Below are 21,567 nucleotides of genomic sequence, written 5' to 3' on the forward strand. Positions count from 1 at the left end.
CGCCCGGCCTCAGCGCCGGGGACAGAGAGCGGGCGGCGGCACCCGGGGTCCCGGCGAGCCGGGTCGCTCCCCAGTCCTGCGGCACGGCGCGGCTCCGGGACCCCGCGGGCGGCAGGTAAGGGGGGCGGTTATCCGCGGCTCGGTAGCGCCCGGGTCTGTCCCCGCAGCGGAGAGACCGCTGGCCGCGGGTCCAGCGCCTGGGAGGGCTCGGTTCCTGAGGTACCGTCCTGGTGCCCGGGGCTCGCCTCTGCCTGCTGGAGCCTCTCCTGAAGCCCGCCTGCACCCCCCCGTGGTCTCATCTGCTTTAAAGGGAGGGGGGTCCGTGTTTTTCTGCACCGTTTCGGGTCACCTTCCACGGCGAGGCGGGAAGCCCCCCTCGGGAGGCCGGGAGCGGAGCCCCAGCCAGGAGGAGTCGGTGTGGTGCTCCGACGGTGTCGGACATGACAGAGGGAGCTGCCCGGGTTCCCCTGCTGAGGACCCGCGGGCGAGAGTCCTGGCTCCAGGCGTGGGCTTCGCCGGGAAGCGGCCGTGGCGGCTGAGGCCGTGAGGTGATACCGTTTGCCGTGTCTCCAACTTAGCCACTGTGTGCTAAAATGCCGTTTGGTATTTGGTTTTTTTTTTCCACTTAAAATCGCCCTCACTAAGCTCAGTACTAGTTACTCCGTTGGCACAGAGGACAGCCAACATCATTTACCTTTCGATCCCAGAGTGAAGGGACAGAGCAGCTTTGTCTGTTGCAGGTGATTTGAGCCAGCACTGATGTGCCCAGGAGCGTGTGTGTGCATGTTCCATGTCTTTCCAGGCATCTCCTCTGTCTTTGTCAATAGAAGAGATGTTTGAAGGTATACCTCAGTTTTGTCCTGTTGTTTTTGCCTTAGGGGAGATGGCTAATGTGAGAATAGAATGAGAAAAAAATGTAAAAAAGACACATAGAAGTAAAGCGGGAGAATTATTGAGTCTGTTTTGGTTTTCTCATTTGTTAAACGGATTTATTGACTTTTCCCGAATTATGTTCTAAGGTTTAGTGCTTTAAATCAGAGACAATTGTAAGATAACACCTCTGTCCTGAAGTTCAGTGGGTTTCAGAGGAAGCTGTATGCCATCCTTTTAAGTGCAGGGAAGGGGAGGTGTGGAGAAGTTAATGGTGTGTCCAGACTTGTTCAGCAAAGGGTGACAAGACGAGAATGGACTTCTGCATGGTGACTTCCGCCAGTGAGGCAACCGTTAGACAAAGCTGCCTTCCGGGTGGGTTAATGTTTGCAGAATACTTTAATATTTTAAAGCACAATATTACTTTCTGGGCACAAAATGTGAAGCACTGTGGGTGACACTGCAAGAATCTTTTTTTCCCTGTTCAATTATCTTCCACAATCTGAAGACTCCACAGATCCCCATTAACTGTCTCTGGCTGCCCTACATATCTTAGGCATGCCGTATCAGAGTGATCATTAATTAAGCCCGAGGAGAAGCACTCATCTGTGCTAGTGAACTGGATCTTCGTCTTCCAACCTGCCTGCCATCCTGATTGATCTGCAGGCCACCAAGGAAAATCCGGTGGGCCTCTCTGCTCATATGACTTGCCTGATTTCAGTGTTCTTCCTGGAAAGCATTATCAAATTATTTTTCTTACCTATCAGGATAAATTGCTTGCTTTTCAGAATTTCTCAATAGCCATAGAAATGCCATGCATACGGGCTCAACACGAGTTAAGGTTCTGTGAGTGATGGGTGGGAGGAGAAAGGGGAAAGGCATAAAGACTGGAGAGTAAGGAGGTAAGAAAAGGAGACATCAATTCCTTGGCATTGAAAGGAGGGCAGCCCCTTCTGATGCAAAATCTATCCACAAAGAACAGAGCTGAGATAACCGATGCTCACATGTTTTCAGCAAGGCAGTGGCTTCTATTCACTATCATGTGGGTTGCCTTTGAACCAAGGATTCAAAGTGTACCTTTGTGTGAATCGATTTTACTCCAGTGGCTGAAAATTCATAATTATTTAAGCTGAAAAGAAGAAAATCTTATTAACTGAAATCAATTTTAATCTTCTACGCTTGTACTTTCTTATTCGCAAAGGAATGTTCATTTTCTTCTATTGGTAGCATTAAAACATGTTGGTCTGTCACTACATGCAGCTATAGCGGTAAATTCAGTAAGCAGAAGGCTCTTCTTACATATTTATGTTATTCTGTAAATTTAATGTTCAGATTCTTAATTTTTATGTGGTAGGAAATAGTGTCAGTCAGACAACTGATTTTTTATTTATGTTTTCAGTATGTGTCAGCTTGCATTTGGAAGAAAATAAATCTGCATTTAAAGCCTCAGAGTCTTCATTTTCATTTTTTGAAGATAAAAAACATCTGCATATTTTTTCCTTCGTATATCGATCCCTGAAAATATTAACCATTCAAAAATCAAAATGACACATTTATGAAAAAGTATTCATTGGCTTTTTTTTCCAGTTGTCAGCCCCTTCAGAGTTTTGGGATTAGCGCATGTCATTCTTCAACATCTACTTTTTTATTTATAGATTGAATAGAAAAAACTAGATTTCCTGTTTCAGGACAGCTCCCAGATTGTGCCTTAGCTTTGAATGAATTAGTTCAATTTGTTGAGATGAATAGGAAACTCTGTGTTTTCAGAAAAGGCTACTTTTGTCAAAAGCTGATTTTGTGCTTTGCCAACCTATGGCTCAGCTATTCAGCTGATGACATCTGCCAGTCCAGCACACTGCTATGCTTTAAAAATCCTGGCAGTGATACATACTGCCTTAATAATTCCTTATAGTCTGCTGTCCTTCAGGGGTTTTCAGCTCATAATCCATGTTGGCAAGGGGGAAGGTCTCAGAGCTGTTAAATACAAACCTGATGTGAGAAAACAGATGGCTCCAAACAGAAGAGAAACGTCCGTGGGAGAGGTATCCCTGGGGCCAGCAGGCTCACAAGAAGGTGAGAGCAGAGGAGATTTGATGAAAAGCATCTCAGTGCCAGAAATAAAACTTCTAAGGTCAAGGATGATTTCTGACAGAGGGTTTCTGCTAGTTAGCCTTCAGAAAAAATCAGACTTGCACTCCAGTAGCCTCTTCTTTCTCACAACACCACTCTTATGGATGCTCCAGGTTCATATCTTTCTTCTCCTGGGATACCAAATTGCACCAAGTGTAACAAGAATAATTTCTTCCCCCCGAAATGCCTGGAATGAGCCACAACCCAGTGAAAAACCGGTGTTTCTGTTTCCTTACCTCTCTGGACATTTCTGTGGGATTACGCAAAAGGCCTCTTTGGAAATCCCTGCCACTTTCACCTCGGGTCTGTGCATTCTCTCCTGTGGCTGTTTTTCCTTTCATCATCTCTCAGTGGCAAGTGAGAGCCTTTCTGTTTCATGGCTTCTGGTTTCCATGTCAGAATGCCTCCTGGTCATCCTCAGCTGATGGTCAGGCTCTCTGGTCGATTTATCTCTTTAGGGACTTCCCCTCTAGAAAAGTACTTTACTCTCGGTAGTATCTCAGAGGATTTCAGTCTGATTAGGAAATAATCAGGATTTGACAACCTTTCGTCATTAGCTCTAGGAATTTCATTCCAGTGATTAAAAAAAATACAGGAGATACCAAAGACAGACACCCCACTCAGAGCAGAGTTTGTGGTGGTGCTGGTACGTAGCCAGATTTCCTAAATAATCACACCCCCTACTAATACCATAATAATGATACTGAAGCATTCACTTCTCTGCAATTGAAAGTGCTGCATTTTTAATAACCTGGCATCATGGATCTGTATCTGCACTTGTATCCAATCAAGAGTCCCTTGAGCCAACTAATTCCTGCTGCTCGAGATACAGATTATATTTACTGTGCAATGCATTAAGCAGTCCTGAATCGCTCCCAGGGGAATCTTCCAGGTGTGTCTCTGTGCCGTTTGGCTCTTCAGCAGCTCTGGGCTGTAGCTGGGTGTAGCTCGGATAAAGCTCTGATATGAAGCCCTCAAATATCTTGCCTAAACAAAAACCACAGGGTAGTTTGTTTTTTTCAGATAATCCTTTCCAGACTGGATTTACAATTGGCTGTGTTTTCCACTGGGCTGCATGGCTGCAGCTTCTTGCTTTCTAATTGCAGGTATTTCTGTGTGGTGTCTCCTCATTTTGTCTGAGTAAAGCACTTGGGTGCTTGATCTTGCCAGCACAGAGCAGGGCAGGAAAGGAGGGGAGATCAAGATGGTCAGGTGTCTTCTCAGTAGGAAGGGAAGGGAAAAAAGCCTGAGGTCCTAGTTTTAAGTTATTGTAAAGTTCAGGCAAGAGTCTGCATTAAAACATCCTGATGAGAGCACTGCATGATTTCCCGAGGAAGGGAAATGGAGGTGTTGCAATCCTTTACTGAAGTAATCACCTGCCAGCCCAGTCTCTAGGTAGCTAGGACAGTGCTGTCTTGCATTAGTACAAGTGCTTCACACCCACCATTGGTGCTTCACGGCTCTGTGGTCTTCAGACATAGCAATGCCCAGCATTTCTTACTTGTGTATGTGCGTGGGTATAGACTGTGTAGAAGGTGTTTTTTCTGCTCTCTGGGAAGGGAGGTAAGAGGCTCAAAACTTTGTTGTCATGTACTACCTGCTTTCTCTGTTGTTACTTTTTTCTAGGCATCTGCTTGGATGCTTAGAGGAAGCACAACACGGTTTTGACGTGTAGAGCAAGCTCCTAGTGCATCTTCCAGTCTCACTTAATATAAAGGCTTCAAACTGAGGTTGGATCAGGTGTTATACCAATAAAATAGATGGTACCCCTGATCCCAGCCTAAGTGCGCTGCTGTGGAAGCAGGATGCTGGGCTTGAGTTGACGGGACCCATTTGGTTCAGCTGTTCCTATGGTACCTTGTAATCCAGCAGTGACCTGGTGGATGGGGTGGGAATTACAGTGGGCACCTGCTGTTGCAGGGTGCAGGATGGCCAGCTTTGGCAAACGCAGAAGGGAGGGGTGGAGCAGGAGAAGAGAACGAGCTTGTCTCCAATTTATCATTTTTTCCTACAAGATTTAAGGACATCTGTTAAGTTTATTCAAGATTCCTATCTAAACCACTTGGATTGCTTTAAGGATTTCGAACTAACGTCTATTTCCAAGTAATTTTCCTGTTAAAGCCTTGGTTCTCTTTAAAAGCTAGTGTGCATGTGCCATTCATTGACATTTTTAGCATAGTATAATAAAGAAACAGATCTCATCCCTATGGAGGCAATGGGAAGCTTTGAGTCCTTTGTCTCAATTTCTCTTTCTTCTAGCAGTGTGGACAAAGAAGTGGGGACACAATGGAGAGACAGCACTGCAGGCTTTCACTCTTAAAAAAGGTAGAACTGTGCAGTTTGGGGACTTTGAAAAAGTTGGTATGCAAGAAAATCGATTAGGCATTTAATTTAATATAAAATGAAAATGCACAGCTATTCTCATATGCTGTTTTCCAGCCTTCAGTAATACTGATCTACACAGCAGTTATTATTCTGTGACATTTGGAAAAGTTACAGAACAGCAGAGGAAAATAAAAAGAACTGATTCATAAAACAGATACTCTGTAAAATGCCCTTGACTTTAAAAAAAATCCTCTGAAAATGTCATCCAGAAACAATTTAGTGATATTGTGAAATGCCTCTCTTCACTACTTTTTTGTTGTTTTGGCTGTATCTGTCAGGAAGCGTTTGGGTGTCTCACGGAAGGATGGCAGGGAGTGCAAGGGGCCTGAGTCGCTCAGCATGGCACCAGGAGCCAGCAAGCCCTTAATCCACACTCAAGCACGTAGTCTTGCTGCAGTGCTGGTCAGCCCGTGCTGGCCAACGCAGGTTTGGCTCGTGGTGCCAGTAGGACTGGTCCAGAGGCTGCTCAGCAGCGTTAGCATGGGGCAGTGCTGGCAGTAGTCGTGCCTGCTGACAGGCAGGAGCCATGTGCCCGTGACAGATCAGAAGGACTGGGCAGACTCAGGTCTGTTGGCACTTGCCTGCACAGAGGTTATGTTGCTTGCCTGCTCCTCCTTTCGCTTGCAGCTTGAGCTTTTAGCACCCTCTGCTCCTGAGGGGAAGGCATGGAGTAGGGGGCTTGATTAGCAAATACTCATAAAGTTTTTGGTGACATGAGTCATCTTATGGTGTTATCCCCTCTGCTCTGGTGCTCAGTGCCGTCTTCTGCTTTCAACAGTCCAGCTTGAGGTCTGTTTCTGCTCAGATGTACACCCAGAGCACGGTCATTTTTCCTGTCTGTCTCCAAGAAATGAAAGTGCTTTGAAGCTTGTGGATTAAGCAGGGAAGGAAAGATGGGTGTGACTGATGAGTGTTTGCTTTCTCCTACCTTGCTGGGATGGCATAGGTGGATGTTTCTCGTTGTGCCTCTTGCTGTTGTTACACACACTTAATGCAGCCTCCCAGTGGGCCACTCCATGAAGGGTAGTTTTTCTCCCCTTCCTTAGACATTCTTTCCTCTAGGGGTTGCTGCATCGTGAACCTGATGAGGGAATCTGTCTGGCTTTTAAAATGCAAAAAGGTTATTTTCAGTGAAATAAATCCCCCTGTCAAGCTCACTGCAAACTGCACAGACACTAGTACTGATAAGGAGGGGCTGTTCTTCCCTCGCCTGCTAATACGTCATTCATTACAGCCTTGAGTATTTGCTAGATTGAAGTAACTGCATAATGTAGTTTGAGCTATTTCACCATGAAACAGACATTGTCCTTTGTTTCAGCAGGGTATGGTGAGGGTGCATGTGTGAAAGATCATATGAAGTCATCTAGGTATTTAAAACAGATCCAAAGCTGTGGAGGGAGCTCTACTGTTTGGCCCTCTCCCAGCATAAGGTCTGAATTAGATGTGCTTTCTTACATAGGTCTTGCCACATGTTTTTTTAGGGTCTGGGGCTGCATATCCTGCATTAGATCAGTGCATTTTGTCATAGCATGATAGACTGGTGACAGACAGATTTGTCCTGGATGCATCTGATACCATCTATTTTTCATCTGTACAATCTGCCAGCAGATAACCCCCTTTAAAAATACTAGGGATTGGAAATAATGCTTTGGGTAACACGCATCCTCAGAAACATACATATGCACATGCACAAAATTGGAGGCAGGCTGGGGTGGAGAAGGGATTGGGGATGGGGAGGCTATGGAGTAAAATAAGCAGGGAAAGGAGAATCCGTGGCTGGGGAGCTCTCTCTCAAGGTAGGTCTCTGGGGTAGATTTTCCCTTGTCTCTTCCCTATTCTTGGTAACTCACAGTGCTTCTAAAGCACAGGTTGTTTTTTGTTTCTGCAGATAACCCCTGCATGATGTGAGTGAAGACACAGTGCCAGTTCTTCTTATGTGTTGCACATTTTGTGTGACTATAAAAATAAAAATTGATGCTCCTCACTGCTTACCGTCTACATTTTTTCCTCTCATGTCTGCTCTGAGCAGTCATAAAAAGGTTGCTTGTGCTGTAGCAGGGATTTAAGATCAAGGATTTTATTAGCTTGCGGAAAGGCTCTTCCTTCCTGTCTGCATTCAAACCGGATAATTTCTCTTCTGTTAGCAGCAGGATCAAGCCCTGAAAACCAGTGGAAAAAACTTCCTTTGACCTAAATGGTGCAAGCCAAGCTTTTGGGCTCCTGTTTTGTGTGTCAAAGACAATGCTGTCATGGGAAGTGTAAGCAGCAGCATCTTTCCTGCATAGTAACAGAAGACTGTGGTTCTAAAAATTCCTCTACAGAGTGTTTTTGCAAAGCCACCTCCCCAGGGTTCTCCATCTGTTTTCACATGGAGATTAATAACAAATTGTTTGGCTAATAAACTGCTCCCTGCTATCTCTAAAATTTGACCATTTCTTTTCCTTCCCTCCCATGGACAGTTTTTAGATTCCTGTCTGCCCCTGTGCTCACATGTGGGAGACATCACTAACATTAGATGCACAGCAATTGTCATGCTTCAGCTCTGCAGGCTTTTAAGAGGTGAAGATCTCGGTGTATTGGCTGAAAGAGTTGGTGCTGTGGACAGCTGTGTAGTACTGAGGGCTGGTCTTGTTCTTACAAGACGTAAAGAAAAGGAAGAGAGAAAAAAATAAGCTTTGTGTACACTGCTGTGACTTCTGCAAAAGCCCATTTTTTGTTCACAACTGTGCAGAAAATATTCTCAGGAAAAATGAGACTGAGGCATGGACCTGCTTGATTCACCAGCATCCCTGTGGGATGTGGGGCTGATGATGGTCGTGTTTGGAAGTGCTGTGTTCAGGTCTGGACCAAGTGATAGAGGGTATCCCAGCTGTTCCATTGGCAGAAACAGATGAGAAAAGGATAAACAGCTACTGTGAAAAGAGGCTGAAGATCAGAAGGACTCTTTGTGATATTTCAGTCTGACTGCTCCCTAATACGAGCCCACATTAACACCTCTTCCTGTCAAGTACTGGTGAGCAAACTGCTGCCAAGATACCCAGTTCAGATTCGGAAGGTTCCAGTGACGGGACGACTCTCCACAGCCCTTCATGATGTATATCAAGTGACACCTACCCACTTAGTTAAAACACCTACGTAACATCTGCCCTGTATTTCTTCCTTTCTGCTTTTTATCTTACTGCATCCTCCTCTGCTGGATCAGAGGGATCTTCTTCACCATGTTTTTGTTTTTGATGTAGACAGACTGACATCAGATTTTACCACCTTGTGCCTTAAACAGAATAATCTGGGCTCCTTCACTTCCTTAGCCCAAGGGCTCTGACCCAGTCAGAGCAATGGCGCTTCTGAGGGGCTTGCCCCACATTACCCCTCCCCTCCCCTCTTCTCAGCTCAGGACCAAGAGAAGAAGAAACTGAGCTGCCACCACTTCATAACCCTGTTGTTGAGGTGTTTCTAGTCCTGGTGGTAACTCACGGTGGCAACAGCTGCTGTAGTGGGGTGGGAACGTCAGACACAGCAGATAACTCAGGAATGATAGGCATCTTCTGGTCATTAATCAGCATCCCACCTGAGCAGAAGGTGAGCACAAGAACTGGACACAGATTTCCACTGCCTATCCGTGCCAGATTCAAAAGTGACATCACCTTGCTCCTCCTCATATAGTCAAGGTTGACTAGTCCTCCAGGCTTTGGCACCACACCGAGAACTGAGAATAGCTTATCATCTACTGTGAGTTTAACCAAGGTCACACCTGGATAAACTTTAAGAAAAAAAAAACCCAACCACCAATCTTTACCTGTATAGCTGTGCGTTATTTTTAAATGTTACTGGCAAGTCGTCCCCTTTTCAAGGCAGTAGGGACTGAGAGTGGAACTACAGCCAGGAACTTTGGGAATCTAATCCCAAATCAACTTCCATGTATCCAGACTTTTAGTAGATCATCCCAGCAGTGATGCTTTTGGCTTCTCCGTGGCTCCAGGCCTGCTTTCTTTTCACCAGCTCTGGGATGGTAGTCTCACTGTTGTCTCAGGGGCTCATTAGGCTCAATCAGGTGATGTTAGGATTTCATAGATGCAAAACATGAAGTTTTATTGTTGATCCTCAGAGAAAAATGTTAGAGCTTATTGTACTTCCTGGATGAATTTACTATAAAGAGTGAGTTTATTCCATAGAATAAATTTATTCCATTTCCCTTTAAAGGCATTGTTAAAAAACACTGAATGAAAGCTTACATGAATTCCAGTGGATGTGAAGAGATCTCGGAGTCCTGCCAACTTTAACACGTTAAGAGCCAGAGCTTGCTGTCTCTGAAGTCAGTGGATGGTTTGCTTTGAAGTTAAAAGGGGGAAGTGGAAACCAAAGCATGAGATTTCACTGTGAAGTTTCTTGTATATCCCATTCCTCTTTTATGTTATGTGGAAAACTGCCTATCTGCATGCTGCTTCCAAACAGATGTAAAGGCCATCTTCCTCAGGCAGACAAGGTACAAGAACTGTATTGAGGAATTGCTTCTCGTTAGCTCATTTATGAGTTTTTTTTGGAGGGTGGAGGTGATGAGGTGCTTTTCCCAGAGACCCAAACATCACTGGGAAAATTTCCCTTCTTGTTTTCGCTCCGGTCTCTGTTGAGGTTGGACTTTGGGATGGGAGGAGAATGCACAGGCAGTGATCTCAACCAACCACCACACTGAACCACGCTTATTTGGTACACCAGACTAGGGCATTCACCATCACTGCCCCTCTTCTTGCTTCTCTTGATCAACAGTGGAATCACAGAATAGTAGGGGTTGGAAGGGACCTCTGTGGGTCATCTAGTCTAACCCTCCAATATTTAAACCGAGCTGCTTCTAGGTAGTTCTAAAGTGCAACACTTGACACCGCAGTGAAGGGAGAGTAGATGCAGTAAATTTAGTATTTTACAGAGCTGTTTTCCAGTATGTCTGCAAATTTAGGCATACATTTTTGCATGGCAGGTGTGAACTCAGATGACAATCTAAACAGTCTGTTCCCAGCCATGCTGCAGAGCTAGCTGAGATATTCCCTGCCCAGTGATTTAGAAGTAGTCTGGTTTCTGGGGTATGCTGAATCTTGATTTTCTGGATTCCATTTTATGTGTCTTCTGCTCACCAAGGAAGATTTATTTTCTGTAATGCAAAAAATAATCTGAATTGTTGAGTACTTAAAAGCCACATAGAGCCAACTGGCCACAGTCTTAGGTGTTAAAGCAACACAGTTACAAGTTGTGTGTATGTGTGAGTGTAAGAGGGATAAAGAGTTGATCTACAGTTCTGCAACAAATTTCAAAACAAACCAGCAAAATCTTGCATTTGTGGGAAGACCAGAAGCATACTGCCAAATCTAAAAATGCTCAACTTTTTTCTAGCATCTGTTCAAGTAAAACAATTTCCCCAGCATTGTGTGGGCTATAAATTATGACAACTGTGTTTCTTAGTTTCCTGTTTAAGAGATGACTCAGATACTAGGTAGAAGCTTCATTACTGGCCATGTGCATTCTTTTAAATATAAATGTTCATGTAAATGTTTAACAAAGTTCTTCAGAGTTGTTAAAATGTTATTCAGTGTATTCAAATTTGTACCTAAATACTTCATGAATATTTGGCACAGTCAGTTTCTTAAACGTTATGAAATCTGAGAACCATTAATCCTGTCTTCCACATTCATGGAGCAGAATCTGTCTGCCTCAATGCATGTTTAATTACGTGTTTTTTACTTAGGCAGCTTTCCCACAGATAACAGTGCCACTTCATATTGCTGTTAATTTTGCTTGAATGAGGAGTAAAAAACTGAACCCTTATATTTGTTACAAAGATCTGTAAAGATTTGGGTGGTTTTCCCTGCACAATCAGAAGACTTTGCTGTGATTTCCAATTCCCTCCCCAGTGAAGTTACCTTAACAGCAATTTTACTTTAAATCCATTGTGTATACTATATTTTTAAGGTTTGACAGCACTACATAATGCTAAATTGGTAAGGTTTGAAACATCATTCATTGTGACATCATTTGATTACTTTTTGTAATATCCTTGCAATGGTAAATCAGAAGACACTCAAAATGAGAAAGGCTGGCACCAATATAGCTGTTGTAATGCGGGACAAGCACAGTGTTCCTGCTGCAGTTGTCTCTAATCTAGGCCAGTCCCTTAAATCAGTGAATTTCTTTTTCTTCTATGGTTTTACTTCTTCATTCTTGTGCATGTCTGTATTGTCTTGTATTGTCTTCTGTTTGCTTCCAGTATTGCAGAGGAATGTTAAAATCACCCAGTAAGCGGTGCTTGTTTAATCTCTTCTTATAAATGTTAATACTCTTTCCTTTTCCAGTAGCTTTGGTTTGTTATATTTAAAATTGGAACCTGAGAATCAGAATTAGGTGATATTACAAAACATGTATGCATGTAATTAATAAAATTGATGTTCAAGACAGTAATAAGGATCTTCAGGTGACATTTAAACCAGTTGAAAGTGACCCTTTGTTGGAACATTCTGGCAATTTTTTCTGCTTGGTAATAAAAAGACACTTCTTCAGTCTTCTCTCTCATTTTAGGCTGGGAATGGAGTGCATAGTTTGGATGTCAGCAGTGGGACATCTAACCAAAACAAAGCATCCATGGGACTGTTGTCGAATCAATGACTTCTAAGTGCAGGAGCTGTTAGATTGGAAACAAGTGCTACAAGATGCCAAGCGAGGTGCTTGAGAGCAGCAGTGGAGTGGAGGAGACCGTGCGGAAGGAGAGCAAGTCTGGAGGCCAGAGCCCTCACCGTGGCTCTGTGAGAAGGGCTGTGGCAACCACTGTCACCTTTGATGGGGAAGCCACTATGGACCGGAGGAAAAAGAAGAAGAAAGAGTCTCGTCCTGAGTCAATAATAGTGTATCGGTCAGAGAACGAGAATAAGGTGGAAGAAGAACAGGTGGATGAAGAAGGAGGGGAGAGGAGCTCTGAGGAAGGCTCCAAGTTCCTGGGTCAGTCCACGGCAGATGGTATGTATTCCTGGGAACACCCACTTTCCATAAACTTTTATTGATTCCAGCATGCACTGAAAATGGAAGTGTCTGGGGGACCAGCCCTCTCCAAGACTGCAGGCAAGGAGAGCTTGAGTTAATATTCTTCACTCCAAGGGTGACGGAGCACTGGAACAGGCTGCCCAGGGAGGTTGTGGATTCTCCTTCTCTGGAGATATTCAAGACCTGCCTGGATGCGGTCCTGTGCAGCCTGCTGTAGGTGACCCTGCTTCGGCAGGAGGGTTGGACTAGATGACCCACAGAGGTCCCTTCCAGCCCCGAACATTCTGTGATTCTGTGGTATGTGAAAACACTCCGAAATAAAACAGTATTACAGGCTGATTTGGGGTGTCTCCTGCCGTTCTTTGTAGAGGTTTGTTGTTGCTGCACTCTCGGTTTGAAATGTATATGCTGGCTGGGCTGGGGTTGATCCATAAAAATGCTGAGCATGCTTCAAGCCAATGATGCTGTGATCAAGCCCCTGTCCATGCCTAAAACAACTGCATGTTAAGCGAAAGGATGAAAGCAGATGGATTTAGTGGCTCTACCTGTGATAAGGAGTTTTACTCGTTGTCTAAGGTTTGCTGTTGCCTTCTGTTTGCATATTCTCAGCACAGCTTCCTCTTTAAGCTTGATTATTTGGCTGGCAAGGTCATCGTGGGGCATCTTGGAGCTGCTTTCACTTCTGGTGTCTGTCCTGGATACCCCTGCAGGGGAGAAGTGTGGGAGGCAGGTCCTATGATGAATCCTCTTGTGAGTCAACAGGGCAGGCTGAGAGGGGCTTAAAGGCAAATGCATGCTCCTGGTCCATCACCCGCACCAGATTCCCTCATGATCCCAAGCCCTATCCTCATGGCTTATCTGCTGCCTTCCTATTTTTGTGGGCCACTTCAAACTGTTCAGCCTCCTTTTAAGAGCCTCTGAAGAACTCCTTCCAAGCTAGTCAGAATTAAAACAAGGAGGAAGCATATTTTAGCCCCATGGAAGAGTTTATGGCCAGTACCACTGCAGGTACCATCCTAAACCAATGTCACTCGGAAGCTAAGGCAGTCTGTTTGTTATTTTAACCCATATCCCCATACTGCTGTTTGGTGCCTTTGTTGTTCCCTCAAAATGCAAATATAATTATATGAGAGTTTGTAAAGATTTTCTAAACTTTGAAGATTAATTTGCATTGAGATACAGTACAAATGTAAAGTGAAATATTAGTTATTCAAGTATAACTCCATGTGTGGATGTGCTTATTCCAGAACAACAACAAGTCATATTTATCTAATTCACCTCAAGCGTCCACGCTGTCCAGGAATAAATCCATGATTGTACCAGAGAAAGCAGGCATACCATTTTTTATTCAGTTACTCTGTCTCATCTCTTTCTCATATACTCCTGCAGCACTTTCCCTTCACATATTGTCCACAGTGCAGATGCTGGAGTCTTCTGCCTTGTAATTTTTGTCATCTGGAATTCCCGTCTTCTCCCTCATTAGCTCTTCTTCCATTTTCTTCTGTGATAATCTTCTTTATACTGCATTGCTTCTTGCATTCTGTCTTTTTAAAATTTAACTATAACTCCATATGCACTACCTAATTGTCTTTGGGGTCTTTGGGGATTTATGCAAAATAGTCTGTAAAGAAGATAAATGTAATGTAGATGAGTTTATCTGTATTTCTAGGTGTCTGGAACATGCCTTTAGACAGCCGATATGTCACCTTGACTGGAACAATCACCAGGGGAAAGAAGAAGGGGCAGATGGTGGACATCCATGTCACACTAACGGACAAAGAGCTGCAGGAACTGGCTAAGTCAAAGGAACCTCCTAAAAAGGACGTACCTGAGAAGAAGAAGAAATGTGATGTTGGGCTGGACAGAGGACCACACGTCGTCCTCTGGACCATCATCTGCCTCCCCATCATTTTTGTAGTGTCCTTCGTGGTTTCATTCTACTATGGAACCATTACATGGTACAACATCTTCTTGGTGTACAATGAAGAGAGGACCTTCTGGCACAAAATCACATTTTGTCCCTTTTTGATCATCTTCTACCCAATTATAATTATGGTTGTGTCTTTTTCCCTAGGCCTCTACTCGGCTGTGGCCCAGGTAGCATGGTCCTTTGGGTACTGGTGGCATGCTGTTAGGGATATGGAGAAGGGCTTCTGTGGCTGGCTCTGCAGCAAGCTGGGTTTGGAAGATTGTTCTCCATACAGCATTGTCGAGCTGCTAGATTCTGACAATATCTCAGGTAGTCTCTCTGGCAAGAGCTCTGCGCAGGGGGTTGAGACCTCGGCAGTCTGAGCCTTTGTCCTGGCTGACTATTTTGGTCATATGTGAGTGGTTCTCACCTAGAAAATAACACATATATATATATATTTAAACAGAAACTTAATGAATAAAATATTGGGCTGGGAGTGCTCTTTAAATGTCACAGAATGCAAGCGTGCTAGCTTCACATGGGCTGGGTGGGGAGGTGCATGGCTCTCCAAGGATTTGTCATCTGTTTTAGCTAATTACAACTTCCGGGAATGGTGAGAAAATCCAGGTCTGTGGGGCTTCGGCTGTTTGTGGGGTTGCAGAGATATATGCTGAAAAGTCCACTTCTGTAAAGTTAAACATTACTTTTGGGGAATGGGACATTAACAGTGACCTGTTGACTCAATGAAAAGACTTCTCTACTCAGGGGATGACCTTCAAGAGCTAGGAAATAATTCAGAGGTGAAGGCTAAATTGCAAAACATGATGTTCCTGTGGTTTTCCTAGAAAGGGTCCTTTTCCAGTCCTTCCGACAAGTGCAGCAAACATTCCAGGTAGGCTAACTGCTTAGACACTGTCAAGAGTTTGATAAATAGACCACAGCAATAGTTGTGCCCAGCCTTTCACTGGGAGAGGACAGCATAGCCTACAACAAAGGCACGTGAGCTCTACGCTGACCTGAAACACACCCATCACATGATGGAAGATAGGGCTTGCTCTCTAACGTGGTGCGTAGGGACCTGATGGGCCTGTCACCAAGCACCCTCAGGAGACTGTGGGTGCACAGATCGGTGCTTGGGACACAACTGCGTTTAGTCTCTTGATAGGTACACTGCTAGGAGGGAGTGGGCTATGGGACTCGTACACAGCATGCAGTGCAAACTTGCATTATAGGGAGGAAACGTCTGCTCTGAGGAAAGCTGATCAGTTTGCCTGTCACTGCAATGCAAGTGCAGGCTGGTGGCACCTGTATTTAGGGAAGTGGAGTGGAAGGTGCTTGGGATGGGAAGGTCTCACTAAAACCGTCATTGCATTTTTCAAGTTGCTCTTACAGAAGAGCTGCTGGACTTTCCCTTTCAGAATGGGGGCATCCCTGAGCCTGTGTCTGTTCATGCCAGTGCAAACTGCAGTAGTGCCTCAGCTCCGGAAATCCGCATCCCACACACACTTCCTGGTTAATTATATGGAAGAGCAATGGATTATACATCCTCCTGCCCTCATGTCTCATTTTCATAATTGGTTTCCCTCCTTTTGGGACCTTGCGTGGCATCTTAGTGGGCTCCCAGACTAGACTGAGGTGGCCACCATAAGCTGGAGAAATTATAATTTGCTCTTGAAAAAAAATGACTAGCAGAAAAGTTCTCTTCCTGGATTGACTGTTGGAGTTTTGGCCTATGAAGGACACGAGGAAAATAAGAGAGAGGTATAATGGACTCTAATGAGGACTGAGTTAGACGTCTGAAACATAATTTTCTGAGTGCTCTAGTTCAGCTGGTGCTGCTAGAAAGTATGGCTCAGCCTCAGTCCAGAGGAGCCCACCATTTGCATGTGTGTAGGTAGATATTTTGTAGTGCACAGGCACTCATGTCTGTACAGAAGTTTCACTTCCCCAGTCTTCCTCCCGGGGGGGGCGGGGGGGGTGTTGCTCTAGTTTTAGGATGGTAAAGCAGCGTTCAGACACTGGATTTCACAGGAACTAACGCTTCGTGTTGCAGTTCAAGGATAGGGTTAAGACTACACTGACTGGCTGGCCTGGTTTGGACATCTGGGAACCTGTGATGTATAAACAAGTCCAGCTGATGCTCTAGGCTGACACTGAGAAATAAGTAAAATCTCTGCTGCATCCTTGGTCCATCCCCTTCTGGGAGGCGCAGCCAAAGCAGCCTCTTAGCGCTGGCTTGAGGATTAACAGTGTGAATGGTGTACAAGCCAAATATCAAGAGCAGGCTTGGCCCCACACTTTACAGGTACAGCCAGGCTGTATTCACTGCTTCCTGATGCACAGCTTTCAGTTTTTACTGGAAAAGTCTTTAAAGGCAATGACCAGCTTCCAGGAAAAAAAAAAAAAAAAAAAAAAGACCCCAACCTGTAAAGCAATGGCCGGTAATTCAGTGGGTTCAAAGGGCTGACATACCGCTGGGACTGGTTCAAGCAGCAAAATGCCTTTCATGGGGCTCTTTCAGTCAAGGAGCTTGATATGCCTCTGAATTAATACAGAAACTGAGGATAAGTCATGCCAGTGCTGGCAGTCTGTAGTGACCCAGCGCAGCCACTCTGCTTAACACTCCTCCACATGGAAATCACAGGCTCCCACATGGCTGGAGGGTGGGAAGAAGTGGTGCTTAACAAGCATTAATGGGAAGGAAGGCCCTCTGGCAGCATTCTCACGCTTCGCCTAGAGGAACACCGCTGGCGTGAAAGGAGCGGATTGTGTATCTTGGCCCCAACATGCAGCAAACAAGTGGGTTTGGGGGAAAGACGACTGGCAAGCATGCATTGCTGCAGAGGGAGAAAACCCGATTCAGCTGTGGCTGCCAAACAGCAGCTGCTCAAGGCTAGACGAAAGGCTGGGGTCAGAAGCACAAAGAGCCTTCACTTACAGAGGGCTTGAATGATAAATACTAGCTGGTTACAGAATACAGCCGTGTGAAATGTCTGCTGAGCTGCAGGATTTGCTTTCAGGATTGCAGACAGCCTGCCAGAGTGGAGACGTAAACCAAATCTGTGCCTCTTACTGCTGTGTAAACACAAAGGAGTATCAGAGAAGTCATATTACCCTCCCTCTGCCATGGCAGCTGTGCTTTGGGGTTTGGAGGCCACCTTTTCGGTGATATACTGGAACAATCCGTCGTGTGTTTTCTACTTCTTTATACTTAACCAAGCTTGCCTCTTCAGGGTCTTCTGCCATTGATTTTGGTGGGGGGCTCGTTTAAGCTTGGGGTTAGTTCTGGTGCTATTTGTAGAAGTTTTATTCAAACTTCTCTCAAAACACCACTGGATAGCTTTCTCTCTTGCCCATTATCCCCCAGAGTGGTTTGCCTGCTGCAAAATATATAATCATAATCACTTGTAACAAAAAAGCACAAGTTTTTGTCGTGTTCTACCCTTGCTTTCAGAAACTCACAAGTAACTTCTGCTTATGTGCCACTGTCAAACTGTAGGGAATTGCAGTTATTCTGATTGTTGAGTGTGTTTCTGGCTGCTCTAGTCTGAATGGGTTTTTTTAAGTAAAGATAATGTGTGTTTGCTGATTGTTATTTTTAATTGCATTCCCTTTTCCCATCCTTGCTGGCCTGGGTGGAGAATAAAGATGCACGTTGCTTTAGAAGAGTGTTGCTTTCATGCTTCTGCTTGACTGCATTAAAAACAGTGCTGTGGGATGGACACACTCATTCTATGCTGATAATTGATTACAAGTCATTATCTTTGAAGACCCACTTTAAAGTGTGTCCGAAATGGGTCTCATTTTTACCTGTTGTTAACACATGCCTATCCAGAACTGTCATATCTCTGGGTTCTTCTTTGGTTTTACTTCATAGCGCACAAATGAAAACTTTTTGATCTAATTTCACTCACTGGGTATCTGTTCAGCTTTAGCCCCAAGCATCTATAGGGAGGGACACACTTCCATACCAAAATAGGAAGTACATCTAACTACAAATATGGTCTGTGTGTCTGTAACTTGGAGCTGCTATTTTCAGCAGTGCTGGGGAAGATTTCTTACAACTGCTAAGTACTCCAGACATGTCTCTGTTATGATAAGTCAAAGGAGAATCCACCAGTACAGTTCTCTGAGGTGTCTAAATATCAAATGACATCCTCAGTGCTCTCCCACATGGTCTTACTACAGTCCTAACCTCCTGCTAGCACAGGGCAGACACTTATTTGGCATTTTCTTCTAAGAAGGAGATGTGTATCTTTGGAAAACCCAAATGAAATTCCTAGGTGAGGGCTAGCACAGCTTCAGTTCTTTGAGCCGAAAGGCTACCTGCACCGGATTTCCTCAGACTGGCAGTGCCATGTCCAGCACAACAGCTGGAAATACCAGGAAGGTGCTCTTTGTGTGATGCCTGCTGCAAACATTGCCAAGGGAACAGGAGTCCCTGCGTGGGGGATGACTTCCCACCTCCAGTGAAGAACCTGGTGAAAGGCACTCAGCTTCCTGACGTGGCAGGGTGGGATGGAGGCAGTGGGCCCAAAGAATTAGCTCATTAGCTTCTGCAGTTCTTACCTTTGAGGTACAAGGTAATAATTTTATAAGATAATGGTTATCAGCGGGAGACACTCCTGTTGCAGACCTTTGCACCACGCAAAACACACCTGTATGACTGCGCCATGTATTTCACCAGGGGAAAGAAGGTGCTAATCCTGCCTGCTGACTCATCCATTCCATTCAGTTTCTCTGAGAACTGAAACAGTCACAGCATGAACTGTGCTTTAACCACAATTAGTCTCTTGAATTCACCTTTCTAATCCCTCGGGCCAGTGCTTTGAATCCTGAGGCCAGGATCCTGCAATTCCTCACTGAGACTATCAGCAGGGGCTGCTCCATGGACCCATGTGGCCACCCCCATGGACACCTTTTCAAAGCTGCAACCACTAGTTAAGAAAAGCCACTCCAGTCTGCTCTTGCACACTGAAGCATGCACTTACGCTAGAAAGAGAAAATAAGGATGCACAGTCCACATTCCTGCCCTGTGATGGACACAGTTTTGCTCAAAACTTATGCAAGCCCTTTTTGTCCCAGGCAGTGAATTATCTGTGGGATCAATGCCCTTCCTGCTTCTTTCCAAAGACTTATTGATGTGAAGGCAGTTAGATTAACGCGGATTGATTTCTGAGTAGATTAGTCCATCCAAATTGATTCCCTGTATGGAAATGGGAACTCACAAAAAAAGAGAGAGGTTGAAGCAAATTCAGACCTTTTCCAAATACCACTACCCATAAGAAGGGGCTAATCCACTTGGAAACACAACTTTTCAATTAATTGGGTGAATTAGAAGGGACACCATGTTTGCCTGTCTTAACTACTAAAGCGTGATTTCTCTTCCAACAGGCAGCCACTTAATGATGAGAGAGGGTTTGTGGTTGTGTGTTTGGTAACAGCGTAAATTGCCACAGGGTTCAAAAAGCCCCCTGAGCATCCTTTCATGTAAACGGGTGAAGTGTGGCTGCATTTGAACAGGCAGCCCAGAGAAACAAGGCTTGAGGGGCTCTCCTGGATCCTCCCTGGTCACCCAGTTCCTTTAAATTTCAGTCTCCCTAATTTCTTGTCATTACATGGTAGCTGAAGTCTGTCAGGAAGTGGTAAAATAAAGAGAACACTTGAGTCAGGCTAACAATGTGTTTGTCCCTGCATTAAAAAAATGCCCTTGCTTTTAGTGAGCTAAGACATAAAGCCTTCCCCCAAAAACCAGAGCAGCTAAAATCTGTTGTGCTTTGCATCCACTGAAATTAGATATGCCATGGATGAATGTGACCTGAAGCTCTCTAAGATAAAAAGTTTCTGCCCAGATGTGATCTCCCTGTCGTAGGGCTCCTTTTCCCAACCATTTCTTTAAGCCAGAAATTTAACTTCACAACATAAAAAAGATAACTAGTGGATTTTAGAGTATGTTCTGCCTGGCAAATAGGATAAAAATCCACCTCCTAGGCAACATGTTCCCTCAGGGCTTGGTTTATTGCAAGTTCCTCCATCAGTAACAATATATTAAGATCAAAGTATTTCAAGGTGTCTTTGACTATCTTCATATATATGCCAAATTCTTTCTGCTTCTACAGTGATAAGGTAAGTGAATCAATTATTTCTACTACAAAATAACAGCAAACTGGCTCATTGTGATATAAGAAAAATGTAGCTTCATTTATTCTAGCCTGGTTATCTAAATCACATGCACTTGCGATCCTAACAACCCCAAATATCGTAAGTAAACTGAATGGCTTTCACAGTGCCAATGCTGGGCATGAATCCAATAGCTCCTGGGGTAGCTGGCCTAAGGAGAGCCTGCCATTTAGTCAGTCTTTCTTTGTAAAATACATTACTTGTCCTAAACTATGGAAGCATCGTCTTTTAATGTCTTTCACTATGATGTATTGAAATGTATTTGTAGAGAGCTGCCCTTTCAGTTACAGGCAATTACTAGAATATCCTTCCATCATAATGGAGATTTTCCTTAACATTTTAACCATGTAAAAGTTGCATGCAGAATTAATAAGCACATGCAATTTTAACCTTCATTAATTTATTCAAATGAGCTCCCCTGTGACTTAAGAAATTAGCAGAAATAATTCCTAGTATCTGCATGTATTAAAAAAAACAAAGTTAAATATTTCATACAGTAAGCAGTATCATCCCAGGGCACATACAGTGTCATTGCTAAATGACATCTCAGTTCTCACCAAACATGTTGGCAGAGAGCTACCTTTAGTGACTAAAAGCAGATAATAATACTGACTCCTCCACAATGTGACTACACATTGCTGAAGCGATGAAATCTGATATTGCAACAGGCTCTAAGGCAAGAGTTTCATGTGGTGGTGGTGACTTCAGCCCACCCCACGATTACAGCAGGATTGCTCTGAGGCTCCAATTCCACCCTAAAATCAAATCTCTTTTTCTATTTCAATAGAAAGTTATAAAAATTTGAATGTCTGCCTTGTCTAGTACAAAAACCTTGCAGAAATCAGCAGTTATCTTGATGACTCCTTTCCCTCCAAGGAATTCCTGCAAAAAATAACTGACAGGGAAAATGTGTAATTATTCTTCTCCTGCCTCTACATCTGACACTGTCACATATTTGCCAGTGTCATGGGTTAGCATCAGTTTATGCAAATAAAAACCAAACTTAATCCCTTCTTTTTTCCTCTCAACTAGCAGCTCTCTCCTTCACACTGCTGCTTTGTCACCCAAAGCTG

General features: G+C 44.2%; 1 protein-coding gene and 1 long non-coding RNA gene across 3 annotated transcripts in view; one reads left to right on the forward strand and one right to left on the reverse strand.

Annotated features, from left to right (window-relative positions):
- TMEM169 (transmembrane protein 169) lies at positions 1-14,832 on the forward strand. 2 transcript variants are annotated; one of them, XM_075430331.1, is made up of 3 exons: positions 1-115; positions 11,929-12,381; positions 14,075-14,832. In XM_075430331.1, exons 2-3 carry the CDS (start codon positions 12,078-12,080, stop codon positions 14,695-14,697), a joined length of 927 nt encoding a protein of 308 aa, XP_075286446.1. In that variant the 5' UTR covers positions 1-115; positions 11,929-12,077; the 3' UTR covers positions 14,698-14,832. The 2 variants fall into 2 exon arrangements, with proteins under 2 accessions (XP_075286446.1, XP_075286445.1); XM_075430330.1 differs by having other exon boundaries at positions 11,947-12,381.
- LOC142362377 (uncharacterized) overlaps positions 14,661-21,567 on the reverse strand; it is a 15,534-nt gene continuing 8,627 nt past the window's right edge. Inside the window, exon 3 of the long non-coding RNA XR_012765015.1 lies at positions 14,661-14,744. This is a non-coding gene — a long non-coding RNA (uncharacterized LOC142362377). The remainder of the gene's footprint in view (positions 14,745-21,567) is intronic.

Source organism: Opisthocomus hoazin, chromosome 9 (genome assembly GCF_030867145.1).
Source record: "Opisthocomus hoazin isolate bOpiHoa1 chromosome 9, bOpiHoa1.hap1, whole genome shotgun sequence".
In the NCBI taxonomy this organism is placed as follows: Eukaryota; Metazoa; Chordata; class Aves; order Opisthocomiformes; family Opisthocomidae; genus Opisthocomus; species Opisthocomus hoazin.

Bases quoted from the DNA above. Each gene is read 5' to 3' on its own strand.
- TMEM169 (XM_075430331.1), top strand. From the start codon at position 12,078: ATGCCAAGCGAGGTGCTTGAGAGCAGCAGTGGAGTGGAGGAGACCGTG. The intron at 12,382-14,074 runs GTATGTATTCCT...CTGTATTTCTAG, and splicing joins GGGTCAGTCCACGGCAGATG to GTGTCTGGAACATGCCTTTA.